The 18,661-nt window shown below is 46.4% G+C and overlaps 2 protein-coding genes across 4 annotated transcripts in view; one reads left to right on the plus strand and one right to left on the minus strand.

Moving 5' to 3' along the window:
- Nucleotides 1-3,092, minus strand: part of ACSM5 (acyl-CoA synthetase medium chain family member 5) — a 106,530-nt gene extending 103,438 nt beyond the window's left edge. For all 3 annotated transcript variants that reach the window (XM_002929075.4, XM_034670302.1, XM_034670301.1), the window contains exon 1: nt 2,632-3,092. The gene's annotated coding sequence lies outside the window, so the exon portion shown is untranslated. The remainder of the gene's footprint in view (nt 1-2,631) is intronic.
- GP2 (glycoprotein 2) lies at nt 1,730-18,455 on the plus strand. The gene is made up of 11 exons (XM_011237074.3): nt 1,730-1,886; nt 3,116-3,245; nt 6,023-6,409; nt 7,272-7,382; nt 9,504-9,715; nt 10,203-10,351; nt 11,533-11,778; nt 12,798-12,960; nt 13,835-13,919; nt 15,174-15,218; nt 17,945-18,455. The coding sequence occupies exons 2-11, from the start codon at nt 3,143-3,145 to the stop codon at nt 18,001-18,003; spliced, it is 1,560 nt and encodes a 519-aa protein (XP_011235376.1). The 5' UTR covers nt 1,730-1,886; nt 3,116-3,142; the 3' UTR covers nt 18,004-18,455.
- Nucleotides 18,456-18,661: the final 206 nt, after the last annotated feature.

Raw genomic sequence — 18,661 nt, forward strand, 5'->3', positions numbered from 1 at the left:
TGGCTGGAGCATAGAATGTGTGGGGGAGAAGCTGTAGGTGAGGTAGGAGCTGTGGCCAGGGATCAGATCCCAATAAGCATGAAGTGACAGGAGTGGGGGATAATGCCAAGAGGTGATACTATGGCATCTGGCTGCAGGAGAGGAAACAGAATTAAAAGGGGGCAAAAAATGAAAGCAAGGAGACCCACTAGGCACCTGTTAAAATCACCCTCATAAGAGGACAGTGGCCTGAATTAGGGTTTGTGAAATGGGACTAAAGAAGGCAAGACAGATTCAAGAAATACTTGAAAGCTGAGTGACAAGTTGTGGTAATTACTGGAAGTGTGAGACTGAGGAAGAAAGGAAGGAGCCAGGTTTCCAGCTTGGGTGACCAGGTGCATAGCAGTGCTATGGATTAAGGCAGATGATGCAATGAAAAGGGAGAGATTTGGAGAATGGATGAGTTCAGATTTGAGCCTGCTGAAATGAAGGTGCCTCAAGCATCTCAGCCCAAGGAGAGAGGCCCAGCAGGCAACTAGCTGGATGGATCTGATGTTCAAGGGAGTGGTCGGGGATGGAGATACAGATTTGAAACTCACCAGCCTATAAAAAGGTGTTAGAAACCAGGAGATAACTTGACACCTTCCAGTGAGAATATATGGAATGACAAGAAAAATGGGATCTATCGGCATTCTCAAGGACTTCTGAAGGAAGAGGATAATGACAGAGCAAGAGGATCCAAATTGTGAAAACAGTGGCACAGAGCAGTCAGGGAGATGCAGTGTCTGGAGGAAGTAGCAAAAAGTATACTGACAAGGGGCCAGAAAAAAATGCCTTAAGACATGGTCTTAGCAGGGCAGCTCTAGCCACATGGTTCAGACTGGAATGGAGGAGTTGGAAGAGGGAAGAAGAAACTGATTGTTTTGTGGGCCCAGATGAATTCTGGAATCCTGCATTTGTGGTGGTTATTAAGTTCCACATTTAGGGGATTTTTCTCCAAATGCACTAGGAGTAGAGAAGGTGGCTTGTAGCACCTTTTTCTTGCCCAGGTTGGGGTTTTGCTGGAAAGTATTAGCAATGCCAGGACTCCTATGCTCCCTGCCTTCAATAGCCTTGGCTCTTTAAGGAGTCCCAGAGAAACACAGAACAGGCAGTGACCACTTGTTCTGCAAAAGCTTTGACTCCTTTATTAATGCCACGATACCACGCCATGGAAGCCAGGACCAAGCCTAACACTTCCAAGTCTAAGACCTATGGCTTCCTCTCCGTTCCATACCTTCCAATCTCTAGGGTAGCCCACATATTAGGAGGGATTGGAGGAGAGGTGATTCTGACACTTATTTGGTCTGTCCTTTGGTATTATTCCATGATTCACCATCACCAAACTGGCCCTTCCCAGACTCTTCAACACTGAGTACCTGAAAGTGGGTAGAGTCCATGTGCCAAAAATAGGAAACACCCATCCCCCACTTCCTTATTTATTCCCTTGCTCTAACTAGCCCCAAGTGGAGTGGCATCCAGACAGAAGCAGAAGTGTTCTAAGGTGATTAGCTAAGAACACAAGGTACAATTGGAAATCTATTGTGCAAACAAGTGCCTGTTTGATTTCTCTCACTTCCCTTTGAGTGTTAAGCTCCCCTTTGATTAATGTTTGGTTTCTGGTAATAAATATGGCACCAGCTTCATTGGTTTATGGAGGGGGGCATTCTTCCGCTATTTTCTGTGGTAAATCACTTATCTTACCTACACCCAACAAGACCAATGTATACCTGGGAGATTAATTCCAATCCTATCTGGGCACCAATCATGGAGAGCCACGTGGATGGGAAACTGCAATAAAAGTATGGTACACTGCAGGCTTTCCCACGGCTGATCAGAGGAGGACAGCTCTGTGTTCTTATCCCAAGGTAAGTCCTATTTCAAGTCCCAGCAGGCTTTCTTCAGATCTTGGGGGGAGGGGGCTCCCCCACCACCCTTGATCCACTAGATGTGCTAGGTATGTTCGTTTCTGGAAACTTTCAGAAGAACTTTCAGCCCAGTCAAGTGCTCCAGATGCCACTCTGTGTCCAGCTCAACCATGATTCCAGCTACCTGCCAGGTACTCCAGGTCTAAGGATGCCCCCTCACCCTGTCCCTCTTCCAGGAACACAGGCTCCTACTTGGGATCTCATCCCTAAGAATTACCAGTCCTGGGTGCTCTCTCACTACATATTCGTGGTATCCCCTCCAGAAACAGATCTCTAGCTTGAGTCTTCCAGAGACTTTATGAAGACACCAAAGACTTGCCCATTGGAGGAAAGTTTCCCAGAAGAGGGAATGTTACCAATTTGAGTATTGGCAGGCTCTTCACAGCTCTTTGTTTCTGCCCTCCCCACCCCCCATTTACTTATTCATTTATTGCTCAGACCTCTATAGAGCACCCCTTGTGTGCCAGACACCATGCTAGGAGCAAGCAATGTGGACACAGTCTGATCGCACCCTCACAGGAAATCTGTATGCATCTAGGACACCTCAGGATTCTCTTAGGACCGTGCCCAACACACCAGAACTTAGAAAGCAGCTGTTACTTTTGTCTGTAGATATTCATAGCACTCTAACTTTCCCTCCACCCAGTCTCCCAGAGCCTGTACCCCTACTTGAGTAGGAACCAACCTGAGGACTTCTAGGACATCCTGTAGTGCCAGCCGGCTCCAAGCTTGCCTTTGGTTCTCTTGCTGTTAACCTCATCCCTTTGGCAAGCCTCCTACCCTCATTACCCCACCTCCTCTTTGCAAGTCACGCCTGCTTTAAAACAATACAGCCCTTCAAGAAAGAAGTCATGGGTCCATTTCTGTGAACATGGGCCTGTGGCCTTAAGCAAGCTATTTAACTTCCAGCATAGTGCCTGCATGTAGGAGGAGCTCAGTAAATATTTCTGGGATTAATATGCTCTGAGTCCCATCTCCCTCTTCATCCATAAATGGGAACAAGAATAGTACCTTCCCTGGCAGGTGGTTCAGAGCCTTGAATGAGCTAACATATGCGCGGGGCTGAGTACAAGTCACGGTGCTGAACTGACGTGAATTCCTCCTTACCCTCATCCCCAGAGTAATGACTCTGTCGCCCTAATTGTATCTGAGTCTCTCCCTTCCCCTAGCTGCATGGAGAATCTACACGCTGCTGAATGACCTGCACATCTCAGCTGATGGAAAGGATGGTGGGCTCTTATGTCTTGTGGCTGGCCTTGGCCTCCTGCATTCTGACCCTGGCATCTACAGAACAGCAAGGTGTGTGTTCCGCTCACCTGGCATCTCAGATGCCCAGCAATACCCAGGGGAAGGGGAGTGCAGAGAAGGCAGTTCAGGGTCAGTGACGGGAACAGGGACAGATCCAAAGCAAAGACTCAGCAGCTAGAAGTCAGGGGGTACAAGGTGAGGGAAACCAGCATGCAGCCATAATCTCTCAAAGAGCCAAACTGGAAATCCCCCCTGCAAGGACCATAGAGCCAGTTAACGTAACTTCCCATGCCCAGAATACGTGGAGCTCAGAGAGCCCTGATTCATGGGGACATAAATCATCTAGTCACTCTGTGCGCTCGCTTTGGCAAGCACCTTCTCCTTCCTCTGAAGGTTTGCTCATCTGTAAAAAGAACGGACTAGAGGTAGTGATCTCTGTGATCCTTTCAAAGATCTGTGGACTGGGCATCTTAGAGGATGGTAGGAAGGGTCCTCAGGCCTGACACCAGGCTGAAATTTCCACCTGTGTCACCTGTGGAGGGGGCTGTGGGGAGGGGAAGGAGGGACTCAGCTCAAGGCCTCCCTTGGGAAAACACAGTGTGTGTGCGGGAAATAATCCAAGAACAAGTGCAGTGACTCCTTTCCTTAAAACAAGTACGTATATAAACAAGGCTTGAAAATCTCTTTTTCAAAAAAGTCCCTCTAACACATATTCCAAGAATGCAATCCTGTGTGTGTACTTAGTCCATAATTCAGGCGTTCACGCTGTTCAATAAATCAGAAATGAAAAAGAGAACTAGCCTGAACTCCTACTAGGCCTCCAGTGCTGTGTTTGACATTTCATATTTATTATCTCATTTAATCTTCTAGCAATGCTTTAGGGTTTTATTTCCCCAAAACTGGGGACACCTCCTGAGAGGACTACAGTGGTGGTGCATGGCAAACTCTTCAAGAATTTTTTGATGGCTACGTATATTTTTTCATGTGTATTAGAAATGTGTAACTAGTACATCATACCTATGGTATCACAGATATCATTCCTTAAGATGAAACAAATTTATAGAAAGTCACTGAAAGAAACATATTAAGTAGATAATTGGACGGGGGACACAGATGTGGCAAACACCGTGACTCGAGGCTTAGGAATGGAGGGAGTTGGGGAACCACCACCTTACAGGTGTTGCTTTGCAGACAAGTCTCACAGGAGTCAAACCACCTGTCAAGGTCATCCAGCCAGCAGGTGTGGAGCTGGATTTAAACCCAGCCTGACCAACCCACCGCTTCACTTTTCCGTCTCCCCACACATCATAGTTCCTGAATCTGTTAAAAACCGTAAGATCAGGGCGCCTGGGCGGCTCAGTGGGTTAAGTGTCTGCCTCTGGCTCAGGTCATGATCCTAGGGTCCTGGGATCAACCCCGTGTCAGGCTCCCTGCTCAGTGGGGAGTCTGCTTCTCCCTTTCCCTCTGCCCCTCCCAACTCATGCGCTCTCACTCTCTCTCACACTCAAATAAATAAATACAATCTTAAAAAAACCCAAACAAACCAACCATGAAATCAAGGGCTCCTGGATGGCTCAGTCAGTTAAGAGGCCAACTCTTGATTTCAGCTCAGGTTACGATCTCAGGGTGGTGGGATTAAGCCCCAAATGGGGCTCTGAACTCAGCGGGAAGTCTCCTTGGGATTCTCTCCTTTTCCCTCTCCCCCTATCCCTCTCCTTACCTCTGTCTCTCTCTCTCTCTCTCTCTCAAAAACAAATAAACAAATAAATCTAAAAAAAAAAAAAAAAGCCCCATGAGATGAGCAAAATCAGAAATGGTCCTGTTAGATCATGGTTCTCCATTTGGGGTGATTTGGACAATGCCTGGAGACAACTTCCAGTAGGAAGGAACTACTGGAATCTAATGAGAAGGGCCCAGGAAGGCTGCTAAACATTCTGCAATGCACACGACAGCCCCCCATAACACAGAATTATCCAGCCCCAAACATCAGTAGTGCCAAGGTTGAGAAATCTTGTGTTAGATCTATATCTATTCATAAGGGGAAAATGTCTATGATATATTAAGTAAAATACGTAAATGGGAAAAAAGTTGTACAGCATTAAACCCATTTAAAAAAACCCTATATTTTAACATATGCATAGAAAAATTCTGAAGACTATACAGCAAATTTATGGTTACTTCTAGGAATGGAATGGGCTTATGACAATTTTCATTTCTACTTTATTCATTTTAGTGACATTTGAGGTTTTTCCAGTGAGCCTGTATTACATTTATGATACATTGGTCAGACAGGACCACAGTGTATGGTTGCACAGGGCAGCACTGCACAACTCTAGAGCCAGAGGGAGGGTACCAAGCTCAATGGAAAGGATGCCCCTTGGAATTGTGCAGGGTGGAGACATTGGTGTTCTTAATGCCTATAAACTACCACACAAAGTCCTCACTACTATTCTGACCCTAAGGTGATGAAGGCCAATGTGTAATGAATGGGTTGTGTGCCTCATTTCCTCATTAGGGTCCTGAAGCACATTCAAAATTCAAAACAGAGTGTGTGGGGGGCACCTGGGTGGCTCAATGGCTTAAGCATCTGACTCTTGATTTAGGCTCAGGTCAGGATCCAGAGTCATGAGACCGAGACCCATGTTGGGCTCCACACTGAGTGCGGAGCCTGCTTGAGATTCTCTCTCTCTCTCTCCCCCTGCCTGCCTTCTCCCTCTCTAAAACAAAACAAAGCAAAACGAGTGCGTGTGTACGTGTGGAGGGGGAGGATTAAAATCCTGTGGGCTCTGAGGATGCTCAGTAAACCCAAGCACACCGTTGCTTTCCAGGTGACAGAAACTTTACCAACATTCGTTCCTATGACCCCTGCCAGAATTATACCCGCCTGGATGAACCCTCACGAAGCACGGAATACAAAGGACAGGACCGGGTGTGTGACAGTGACAAGAATGGCTGGTACCGCTTTGTGGGAGACGGAGGAGTGAGGATGCCGGAGACCTGTGTCCCAATGTACCGATGCCAGACAGACGCTCCCATGTGGCTAAATGGGACCCACCCCACCATCGGGGAGGGCATCGTCACCCGCAGTGCTTGTGCCCACTGGAGCAGCAACTGCTGTCTCTGGAAGACAGAGGTGCAGGTGAAGGCCTGCCCGGGCGAGTTCCACGTGTACCAGCTGCAGGGCACCCCCAAGTGTAGTCTGAGATACTGCACAGGTGAGAGGCAGAGAGCTGGAGCTGGCTGTGGGGCGGGGCTACCTGGTGACAAGCCCAGGCATCAGCAGTGAGTGAAGCAGACCTGGAGACTAAGCAGAACGGCCTGGATTCAGCTGCTGCCTGTTACTGCCCAGTGGGGATGTCACCCAAGGTTGCCAGGCCTACCAACATTTCAAGTAAAGCAAGAAATTCAGAGTTGAGGGCACAATCTCCTGATTGCCCTATATATATCTCTCTATATATCTCCATATGTGTAGCATGATATGAAGAACTCAGGCTCATTCAGATTTAGATTTCATTTGGGCAGTTTAATTTACCTCTCTGAGCTTTAGTTTTCTGATCTGAAAAAAAGTCACAGCCAATGCATAGTGTCCCTGCTCCAATCCAAGGTGCTTCAGACTATGAATTCATTTAATGCTCTCACCAGCCTCATGAGATATAGGTACTATATAACTACACCTGATGAGAGATCTGGGGCACAGAGAGGTTAAGCAGCTGTCCCAATGTCACAGAGCAAGAACATGACAGATCTGGGATTTGAACCCAGACACTGTAGTTCCATGATCTATATACCTAACCATTACGCTACCCAGTTTCATACACTTACCATGAGAACTGAATGAGCTAATTCATGGAAAGTACTCAAACAGTATCTGCCACGTAGCAAGCATTAGGATGGCAGCCTCTGGGTTCTCACTTCACTGGACTGGGAGTCAGAAAATCTGAGTTTGAGGCTTGACTCTTCCAGGATGTATCATGCACCCTTGGGCAGGACTTCTGGGCCCTGGCAGAGTAGGCTTTGGTGGCCTCAGATTGCCTTGCTCTGCTTTCTGACCCCCTTCCTCTGTGCCTCACCTGCTAGACCCTTCCACTGCGACAGACATGTGTGAGAACGCCTGCCGCCCAGTGGAGGAGTGCAGCTTTCTCAACGGTACCTGGGACTGTTACTGCAGACGGGACCTCAACAGCTCTGGTGAGTGGCTCAGCAGGGCCAGGCAGTACAAATGATGCTGGTCTGAGCGGGCAAGGCAGCGGAGAGGGAGTTTGAGAGGGTCGGGACAAGGTGTAGACCAGAGTCAGTGGGGATGGAACTGAGGTCAGGGAATGAAGGTTCTCAAAGCCATTTGCAAGGATGGGAGAGCAGGGATAGAACAAATTGCCAGGTCAGTCTTTGGACCACAGCCTCAGGAAGCAGCTCTGGCATGGATGAGCTTGACCCATGAGGGACAAAGGTATTAAGGACTGGAACTCTGCAAGTGTGGGAGCTGCATTCAAATATCTGCAGAGTCTACATGTGAAAATATGGGCAGACTCCTGTGCCAGTCTTGGATCTGCGACGTAGTAGCTCTCTGGGCCCTGGGACAAGGCACCTAGACTTTCTGAGCCCTAATGTCCTCATCTGTAAAATAGGAATAAAATAATAGTAAAAATAACCACCATACAGGGCAATTGTGAAAATTAAATCAGAGCAGTCCAAATGGGCAGGCTTGGAAGGTGATGAGGTTCTTGTCCCAAGCAGAGCCATAAACAAGCCCTAAGCCCTGGATGGGGGTTGGATGAACTTCGCATTGAGATTATTTCCTTCCCGCCTAGGACTCTAATGAGGTCCTTTGACTCTTGCCCTTGGCATAAGCATGCCTTCCTCTGAGCACACTCCCAGTCCCTCTGGAAGAGAAACTTTTCTAGACAGTGCGCCAAGAACAAGCATATGTTTGGAAAACTGGGCTGGAGTGTGGGCCAGGTAGTGCTTGGGTGTGCTTAGCAGGAGTTGGGTGGGGATGAGGGGCAGGAAACTGGAAGGAAAAAATCCTGCTCTCTGCTCATTGGGTGAACAAGGCCCTGCAAGCTCAGAGTTGTCTCCCAGGATTTGGACCATCACAGAATCAGATGTCAGACTTCAAGGATGCCCTCTCTATACCTGGAGACTCCAAGGGTGTCCTTGGCAGGTCCTCTCAGCTAATTGGGTGGGTGGGTGTCCTGCCTCAGGTCTTCACTGGTGGCTACTCAGCAAGTCCCCATTGCTTCTAGGCACGACCCCATTGTGATCTGGCTTTTGCTTACTTCTCCATCTCTCACACTCCACCCCCACCCATTTTAAGTTCCTGTACCTCCGAGCTCTGCATCTCTGTAAACACACCATCCTCTCTCCCATCGCCATGCTTTTGTCTCTGCTGTTCCCTCAGCCAGGGGTGCTCTCACTTGCCCTATGCACCTGCAAAACTCCTACCCCCAACCAAGTTCCAGCCCTCCATGAATCCTTCCCTGACTTAACTGACAGACTCAGATATACCTTCTTGTGTTTCCCTCTGCACCTAGAACATACTTCAGTTAGTACTTTCATCATATTGCATCTCAATAAGCTGTTGACATGTTGGTTCTGACACAAAACCAAGGAATCCTCATGGGCTGAGTCCATGTTTTCTTTATTTTTGTGTTGAATGTGCCTTGTACATGGAGAAGGTGATTAGTAAATGTATTTGAATCAATGCATTCATGAATACAATCAAAATAGTATTTCTCTTCGTTTACCATCTATTTCCCCTATCAGAATGTTAGCTCCATAAATAATGGTGGGGATTTCACCAGTTTTGACAAACACTGTATCCCCAGTACCTACAACAGTGCAGAGAGTAGTTGCTCAAGGAGAATTTGTTGAATAAATGTTGAATGAATCAGTGAATGAAACAAATGAAGAAAAGAAATACAAAGGCTCTGAACCTAGTCAGATGTTCTGGCTTCACAAAGCCAGGGAGTTGGAGTAGTATATATCTACCCCTGATTCTAGTCTGGAATGCAGGATAGTCCTACTTCTCTAGAGATCCCGATCCCCAGGGACCCCGATCTCCAATCCCCAAGACATGAAAGCCCTCCCCACACCTGTACATAGGATGCTTAGAAATCTTGGACCAGGGACTTTTTTGCCAACCTCAACCACCACAAGCCTGGGTGTGAATACCGCCTGGGTCCCAGGCCCCTACTAGTCTACCCATCTCCCTGGTGGGTATGATGGCTTTTCCAAAGGGCAGGGAATGTGGGCTCTGCCCATTCTTCCAGAGCCCTGTCCACTCCATCTATCCCCTTCTCAACTTTCCAGATATCCACAGTTTGCAGCCTCAGCTGAATTGCGGGGCCGAGGAGATCAAGGTGTCACTGGACAAGTGTCAGTTGGGAGGCCTGGGTTTTGGAGACAAGGTCATTGCCTACCTGCGAGACCAGAACTGCAGCAGTGTCATGCAAAGACAGGAGAGAAACTGGATATCAGTGACCAGCCCGACCCAGGCTAGGGCCTGCGGAAACATTCTGGAGGTGAATGGTGTTTATACCACTGCTGCCAGAGGGTGGGAGTTGGACTGTGGAGCTATCTCAGTAGCTGTGAGACATTAGACAAGTCACTTAGCCTCTCTGGCCCTCTAGTAGTATGTGAGATTGCACAAGTTGCTTCACTTAAAGAGCTTAAAACAGGTTTGCTGCTTGAGCTCAAAAAATGTAAGCTATGATCATGATTATTTTAATTAGGGGTGACATGGGAGGGGTCAACATGGGAGCAAGCATGGTGGTTGCTGATTCTCCCCAAGGGCTAAAAATTATTGTTCTAGTTTTTGATCTGGGATTCTCACTCCCCCTCACATAATGCATTAGAGTCACTGAGGGAAGAGGCCCATGTGCTTCCTGGAGATCAGAAGGCAGGGTGGCAGCATGATGGAGAGCATCAACCTTGCAGTCAGGCAGGCCTGAGTTCTAGATACAGCTATACGCTCATAAACATATATATGGCCTTGTTTTTATGCTGAAGAGAAATGGAACCCATGCCATCTACAAAAACACCCTCTCCGTGGCCAATGAGTTCATCATCAGAGACACCATCCTCAACATCAATTTCCAATGTGCTTACCCACTGGACATGAAAGTCAGCCTCCAAACTGCCCTGCGGCCCATTGTAAGGTATGGCGCTGACCCTTGCCCTTTGATCCGTAACCCTGACACTGATCACATTCACTTTAAGCAAGGCTTAAGATGTCCTCAGGATGCCACCAACCTCCTACAGGAGCTCTCACTCTTTCCATCATTCATTCTGCAAATATGTGTTGATCGTAGATTAATGTTCAGCATGCACAAGGCAGACACAGAATATTTTGTGGCTATTAAAGATTATTACTATGAAGCAATGCAGCAACATGAAATAATGTTAATTAAATATGCCAAGGAACAAAAACACACCATGGTTTCATTTATCTTGAGGAAGAAAGGAATTAAGCAACTAATTTATACCAATCATTATTTACAAGTGAGATGAATGCAATATGGGAGAAGCACAGGGTGCTGTGGGATCAGGGAGCAAGGGTCCCTGATCTAATCTTGGTGGGGTGAAGATGGTGGGAGCAGGAAGGCTTCCCCGCAGATGTGGGATTTAGGGCAGGATCAGCTTGGATTGGATAAACAGCACCCCCAATTCACTAGAAATAGAATGAAGTAGCAATCTGGGTGGGGGTCCGTTTGGAAGAGGCTTTCATGTGTTTTGGTCACTGCTGTCTCACTGTGCTTGGAATGCGGCCCTGTGGAATGGATTCCTCAGCATTCCTAGACATGCTGCGGGATTTTCTGAGAGTGTCAGAACTGCCTTTTCATCCCCCCCATTGCCTCCTGGGCTCACAGAGTAGCAGGATTAGGACTAGAAATTTTCTAGTTCAATGGTTTTCAGACTATATTGTGTTGGGGGCCAAGTTTCATAGCAAAAATTAAAGCCATTCCTCTTTTAAAATGGATGTTTCACTGGATGATACCGTGGTGGAGGGAAGAGATCTGCTGCTAAAAATGGTGAACCCACAGGACTGATTCCATTGTGCAGTGGGGAGGATGGAGGTGTGCACTTGCACTTATTCTGTGAGTGAAGGATATACGAGTGATCTGTGAGGCAAGGAGAACGGGTGGAGATCGCAGGGACACACTTGTCTGCTTGTCAAGTTTAGTGCCTAGCTTGATTTAAATGGGTGATTGAATAGTTCCCTTAGGAATCAAAGATGTGGCTTCACCTTCATAGCCTCACACAAGCGCAGGGCTGGATTCATTTTGTCCTCGCTAGTGGAAACCTAATGTTCTCACTCTAATGGCTTTCGTCTTTTCAGTTCTCTGAACATCAGTGTGGATGGGGGTGGAGAGTTCACGGTCAGGATGGCCCTGTTCCAAGACCAGAACTATACATCTCCTTATGAAGGGGCTGTAGCTGTGCTGGCTGTTGAATCCATGCTCTATGTGGGTGCCATCTTGGAGAGAGGGGATACCTCCCGGTTTAACCTGTTGTTGAGGAACTGCTATGCCACGCCTACTCAAGACAAGACTGACCCTGTGAAATATTTCATCATCAGAAACAGGTAATGGGTAACTCTGGGTTATCTTTTGGCCTGAATAAGGTTTTGGAGGAAGAATGATCACCTTGGCCCTGCCTGGCAGTTGTGTAAACTGGCTTACCTTTTTTTGAAAATAATTTGGCATTACCTCTCATGACCATATTTTTGACCCAGGAATATCACTCCTGACATTTTAGCCTAAAGCATTAATACAAAAGAGGTCAGCAAGATAAAGAAATGCCAATTATTTTTCATTTCAGTATCCTTTATAACTGTGGCAATAGGTTCATAGTTCAAAAACAGGGATCCGTTAAGTAATAATGGACTATTATACAGATATTGACACTGACTAATCAACATGAAAACAGTATGACAAATGTTATGGGACAAAATATCATTGAAATTGCTAACCGGCAAAAACAAAGGGAAAATACATATCTATAGATCATGATTCAAACCACGGTAACAATATTAGCTAATATTTATCACTGAGTTTAGTTATGTGCCATGCACTGTGTCACTAAATGCTCCCATCAACCCTAGGAGTTAATGATCAGACAGGTTAAGTCATCTGCTCATGATCACTTAGCTAGAAAATGGGTCTCACTGGAATTTCAAGCAGTCTATTTCACCACAGAGACTGAACCCCACAAAAGTGAAATCACATGACCTGATGATAAATGTCTTGGAGGGGGCACCTGGGTGGTTCAGGCAGTTAAGTATCTGCCTTTGGCTCAGGTCATGATCTCAGGGTCCTGGGATCAAGCCCCCTGTCGGGCTCCACACTCAGCAGGGAGTCTGCCTCTCCCTCTGCCCCTACCCGCCCCTCGTGTTCTCTCTCTCTCTCTCTGTCTCAAAAAAATAAACGTCTTGGAGTAAACCCAGAGGAATAAAAGTGTATGTTAAGATGGAGGGAACTGAGGAACTCTTTAATTCTCTGTGATGATGTTTTTATACTGGATACAGATTAAAGATACAGTCAAGGGTCTCAGGTCCCTTGAGCTGTTCTAAAAGTTACACCCTTGCCCCTGTCATCCTTCCAGCTGCCCAAATCAGTATGATTCCACCATCCACGTGGAGGAGAATGGGGTGTCCTCAGAAAGCCGGTTTTCAGTTCAGATGTTCATGTTTGCTGGAAATTATGACCTAGTTTTCCTGCATTGTGAGATTCATCTCTGCGATTCCCTTAATGAACAGTGCCAGCCAGTGAGTATCTCTTTAGAGTGAACTATTCAGAGCTTCACATGGGGACTGGTACCTGGTAGTCTCACCATATATATTTACCGGAATTACAGACGGATGGAAAGAAGGAAGGAAGGGAGGGAGGGAGGGGAAAAGGGAAGGAGGAGAAGAAAGAAAGAAGGATGAATGGATGGACATTAAACCTCCAAAAAGCCCTCATTTATGCAATTATTGTGTCCCCAGGAAGCAGATCAGACAAAGGAGCCTGCCCACTAGGTTTCCTTGGTACAAGACATATTTTGAATCATTTCATAATTGTTGGCTTTTTAAGGACTTATTCCATGTCAGGAATTACACTAAAACTTTCATATGCCTCATCTAATTAAATTCTCACAACAACCCTTTAAGCAGATTCTTTTATTGACCTCATTGTACAGATGAGGGCACTGAGCTTCAGAGAGGTCTTTTGCCCAAGAGCAACACAGCTAGAAAGCATCAGAGCTGGGAGGTAACGCCTCCTGTCTATGCCCTTAACCCGTTTGGTACTGCCTACTAGTAGTTGGCATTTGCTGAGTGCTGACTATGTGCCTGGGTGTTGCACACATGCTCATTTTAACCTTTACAACCAGGAAGGTAAAAGGTATTACTTAATAGTAATAGAGTGGTGAAGCCATTAGTCCCAAATTAGACAGTTAGGAGAGAGTGGAGATGAGATTCAAACCCACGTTTGTTTGACTTGACAGTAAGAATTGTCTAGATTGAGAAAACCACAGCCTCAGAGTCAGGGCCACATGGTAGGTGGGATCCCAGTCTTGGGCCAGATTCTTATCCCACTGCAGGGACAGCCTGGAGAGGTCATTTTAAATTTTGATATAATGAGATTTCTCCATCTCCACAGTCCTGCACAAGAAGTCAACTCCGCAGTGACGTAGTGGCTATCAACCCAGCCCAGGTTCTAGATTTGGGACCCATCACTCGGAGAGGTGAGTGGCCAACTTCTGGTGAGAAGGCCAGCTAGTCAAGTGCTGACAGTTAACCACAGATGCCTGGGGTCACCACCCTAACAACCTAGAGCCTTTTCTGCCTCCTCACTGCAGCCCCCACCAGTGAATCTATCTTCTCATGAGGTGCTTTGGGTAATAATAATAGCATTTGTCATCTGTGCTGAGCCTCCTATGTGCTAGACACCAGGCTAAGCTCTCAGTATCCATCAACTCACTTCATTCTCCTGACTGAGTCCATTCTACAGGCGAGAAACTGAAGCTTAGAGAGATCAAGTGGCTCACCCCAAATCACTCAGCTCATGAGCAGCTGAAGTTAGAACTGAACCCAGCTCAGACGGATTCCATAGCATGTCCTTTCCCTTATTCCTCCTGACAGGTCCCCTCACCTCAGCCCCTTTTGGGTGAAGTCTAGGTTCTACCCCAACTTTGTTTTCTGGTGAATGACTATGTTTTTCAAAATCTAGTTATAATATTCTGGGGCATGACGTAGGGGAAGCTTTCTAACTGCCCCACAGATGTTTACCCATCCTACCCACGGGTTATGTTTACCCATCCTACCCACGGGTTAGCACTACTGTTGTGGTTTTTCTTCCTGCTGGAATGGAGGAGTCAAAAAACCCAGAAGAATGAAAGCAATTTTTTTTTGTCCCAAAGAAATTAGGGCGCAGTAATGTTAGTAACAACAATGACAGTAATAGTAATAACACATGTGGCTGGCACCGTACAAAACATTTACATGCATATCACATGGAATGCTCACAACAACCTAAGGAGGTAAGCATTATTACCACTTTCATTCTCCAGGTGAGTAAACTGAGGCTGTTTTGTAAAGTAGGCTCTGCCCTGAGTTGTCCTACCTCTTTACTGAGCCCTCAACTTGAAGCTTCATGTGGCATCACAGGATAGTTGGAGGGTTAGGAACTTTCACTGGAATCAGACAGATGGGGATTCAAATTCCAGCTTTGCTACCTACAACAAAGGTCAACTTGGCCTTGGTCAACTGAGCCTCAGTCTTACCATCTGTTGAATGGGGATACAAATACTTTCCTCACAAATCTGCTGGAAGAACTAAGTTTCAAATGCATGAAATGGGCTTAGAAAGGGAACTGCTAAATAACAGATGCCCAACAGTGTGGGTGGCCACATCAGTGGCTGTGGTGGCCAGGTCCAGGAGGACTTGGCCAGTCACCAGCACATGACTGAGGAAACCTTCACTTCTGCTCTTGTCCCCAGGTGTTCCATCTCTTGGCATTGCAAACGGAACCCCCAGCCCTGCAGGTACATCATTATCTCCTGCCTATCTCACCACCCTCCCTTCCAATCCTCTCTTCTTCCTCTTTTCAATTCAGTGCATATTGATTTAGCCTGTGCTAGCAACTGTGGACACCGAAATGAATCAGTCCCAAGTCTGGCTCTTGAGATGCCCATAGTCTAGCACAGGGGCCAGTCATTTAACAATAAATACTTACTGGTTGCCTACTATGTGCCAGGCATTGTTTTAGATGCTGAAGATATACTGGTGAACAGGACAGATCAGGTGTCTGCCCTCATTGAGTTTATGTTACAGTGTGGGAAACAGGCAATAAAAAGTTAACAAGATAATTTATAAAGACAAGAGGGTGATGTGATAGAAAGTTACCAGCATGGGTAATAGCATCTTAAAAAAGATAGTTGTTTATTTTACTCACATGTAAATGAAGTCCAGAGGCAAGCAATCCAGGGCTCCTGGGGTGGCACCACAAGGTCATCAAGAATCCAAGTTCTTTTAAGCTCTCCCCTCCACCTTCTTCATCCTCATGGTCCAAGATGGCAGGCAGAGCTCCAGTCTTCATATCTAGTCAGCAGGATGAAGGGAATATGGAAGAAGTCACAGAGTGTTAAGGAATATTCCTGGAAGCTGACACCTTATACTTCCACTTACATCTCATTGGCCAAAGCTTAGTCACATCTGGTTGAAAAGGAAGCTGGGAAATGTAATCTTCATGCTGGGTGGCCATGTCCTGAACCAATGTTCGACGGTTCTATTCATAAGGTAAGAAGGAAAAATAAATACCAGAAAGGGTAAATGGCCAGAAAAATGTTCAGAGGAGGTGATATTTGAATGCAATGAGAAAAAGGAGCCAGGCTTGCAAATAATAAAGGAATAAGCCCTATAGGCAGAATGAACAACAACTGCAAAAATGAGACAGTCATATAAGCAAACAGATCACAAGCAAGTAGATAGTGCAGCAGGAGCACACAGAAGAGTAATTAACTGTACTGGATAAGGTTAGGCAAGAATTTCAGCAGGTGGCAACATCTGAATGGGGTTTTGGTGGGTGACTTGCAGTTTAACAGGGAGACCAATCCAAGAAATGTATTTTGGACCAAAGGGAAAGCAATGCTATTAAGATTTTACTGCCCCTCTTCCCAACACACAAATGACCTATATTGATGAACCCAGACGTGAAAAAGTTCTTTCCATCCTTAATTCTCCAGCTAGATAACAGTCTAAAAGTTTCCAAATAAGGTCAAGATGGCCTCTCCACACTTAGTGCTAATATTCAGACAACACTCAGAAAAGTAGTGCTCATCAGAGGGGTTAGAGCTCAGACTAAAACGAGTTTGAAAGCAGACCTCAGGTCTCATTCATTTCTTCCAATACTTCAGGTTAGCACAGTGCCTGGAGAAGCCTGGTTTCCCAGTAGAGTCTGCCAAACTGATTAATTTCTAGGGTGGGTGGTGGATTCTGGAGCCTTCTGGAAGAGGACAGGAGCAATCTTTTGTGGTATGAGACTGCCACAAGAGGGCACTTACCATGTTCATTGACTGCTATCTCCCACACACATGTTTGATGTTTTAGATCCACACCCTTCATTAATACTGAGTGCATGGTTATTTTCAGAAGAGATATGATCCCAACCCTCCCAGATCTTAGAGTCTAATATTCAAAACCAACACTTACATGGTGTTTATTACATGCCAGGCACTGTTCTAAATGCTTGATATGAATTTACTCACTTAAGCCTTACAAAAGTCCCATGAAGTAATAGCTGTAGTGCTATTTCAATTTTGCATACAGATAAACTAGCCAAGGTGAGGCTCAGTAATTTGCCTGGGCTTGCACAACTAGTTGTAAAGCTGGGATTTTTTTTTCTTTTTTTAAAGATTTTATTTATTTATTTGACAGAAAGAGAGAGAGAGAGAGAGAGAGCACCCACACGCACAAATGAGGGGGAGGGGCCAAGGAGAGTGAGAAGCAAACTCCCTGCTGAGCAGGGAACCCCACACAGGGCTGGATCCCAGGAGCCTGAGATCATGACCTGAGCCAAAAGCAGATGCTTAACCAACTGAGCCACGCAGGTGCCCCTAGAGCTGGGATTCTAAGCTAAGCAGTCAGGCCTCAGAGGCTTTTTAACCTCTGTGTCTTTCTGCCTCTTTAGTATTAGTCAGCATAAGTAATGTTACCTGCTGTGACAAACAATCCTCAACTTTCTGTGCCTTTACACAATAGTTTATTTCCCACTAAATCACTGGGGGATGCAGTTCTGTGGTTTGAGTCATTAGGAAGTCAGGCTCTTACCTTCTGGTAACTTCTGGCAATTCCACTGTCCCCGGCAAGTCCTCTTCTGGATCCTTGGCATCTGGTCCCTAGATGGTGGGTGAGAGAGTATGGAAAATTATGTAGGAGGTTTTAAGGACTGGGTCTAGAAATGGTATATATGATTTTTACCCACATTGCACAGGCCAGATTCAATCATGTGATCTCACCTACCTGCAAAGGAGGCTGGGGGAAAATTGCCCTCCAATGTGCCCAAAGGAATATGAAAAAGTATTTGATGATTAGATAGCTTTGGCTCTACCACATGACCACCTTGCCACTTCCCAGGGGCTGTAACCTACAACAGATATTAAGGATACTTTGCCTTTCTTGTCCTTGTAAGGCAGAGGATAGAGAGGCTAGCTTGCTTTGGCCGCTGAGTTCCAAAGCACAACACTTGACAGACATCTCTCTTTTATTTCAGGGTTCCTGGTGGTCTGGCCCATGCTTCTCCTGCCTGTCCTCCTGACTGGGCTGTTCTGAGAGCACAGCTGAGCATCTGGCCTTGAAGCCCGTGTCCTTCCCTCTGGTGATGGCTTCCGGTCACCCACTGGCTATGCTGGTTCTCTCTCCAAATCAAGTAGACAGTCTTGGTGTTCATAGACTCCGGGCCAGGCCAGGTTTGGAGAAAGGGAAGAGATTTCCCTTGTTCAACAATTTCTGTGCCTTTGTATTCCTCTTATTCTCACGGTGGGGGCCCTGTTGGCCTGGCCTGGCCTGACTTCCTCATTTATTAGCAGGATCTTGGGGCCAGACTTGCTCCATGCCTCTGTGGCTTCAGCCTTTACCAGAAATGTAGCATGCTTAATGCATGCTACATGGGGGAGGGGGAGAGAAAGGGGATGAGCTTGTAAAAAAGACACTTCCCACGGTTCCTTCCCAAGTACCCCCTGTTCTTACTGCTGATGAATTGAACAGACTGATCCTTGCTTTAACCTGTGTCCTCTGATGTATTTCCATCATGGTCTCAATAGTGGTCATGGGAATAAGTTGTAAAGGGTCCACTTTTGGAGACTCTACTCCAGGGAAGACTGGTTTCCATTGCTCCCTTGTCCCCCACCATACTGTAGATATGCTTTGATGTGCCTTGGAGTAGGCAAAAACCTACCCTTGGATCCAAATGCTGGAGGAACTGCTTGAT

This window comes from Ailuropoda melanoleuca, chromosome 10 (assembly GCF_002007445.2).
Source record: "Ailuropoda melanoleuca isolate Jingjing chromosome 10, ASM200744v2, whole genome shotgun sequence".
Classification (NCBI taxonomy): Eukaryota; Metazoa; Chordata; class Mammalia; order Carnivora; family Ursidae; genus Ailuropoda; species Ailuropoda melanoleuca.

Coding starts and splice junctions, on each gene's coding strand:
- GP2 (XM_011237074.3), top strand. CDS start 3,143: ATGACCTGCACATCTCAGCTGATGGAAAGGATGGTGGGCTCTTATGTC. Junction 10,352..11,532: donor GCCCTGCGGCCCATTGTAAG/GTATGGCGCTGA, acceptor TCGTCTTTTCAG/TTCTCTGAACATCAGTGTGG. Junction 11,779..12,797: donor TATTTCATCATCAGAAACAG/GTAATGGGTAAC, acceptor TCATCCTTCCAG/CTGCCCAAATCAGTATGATT.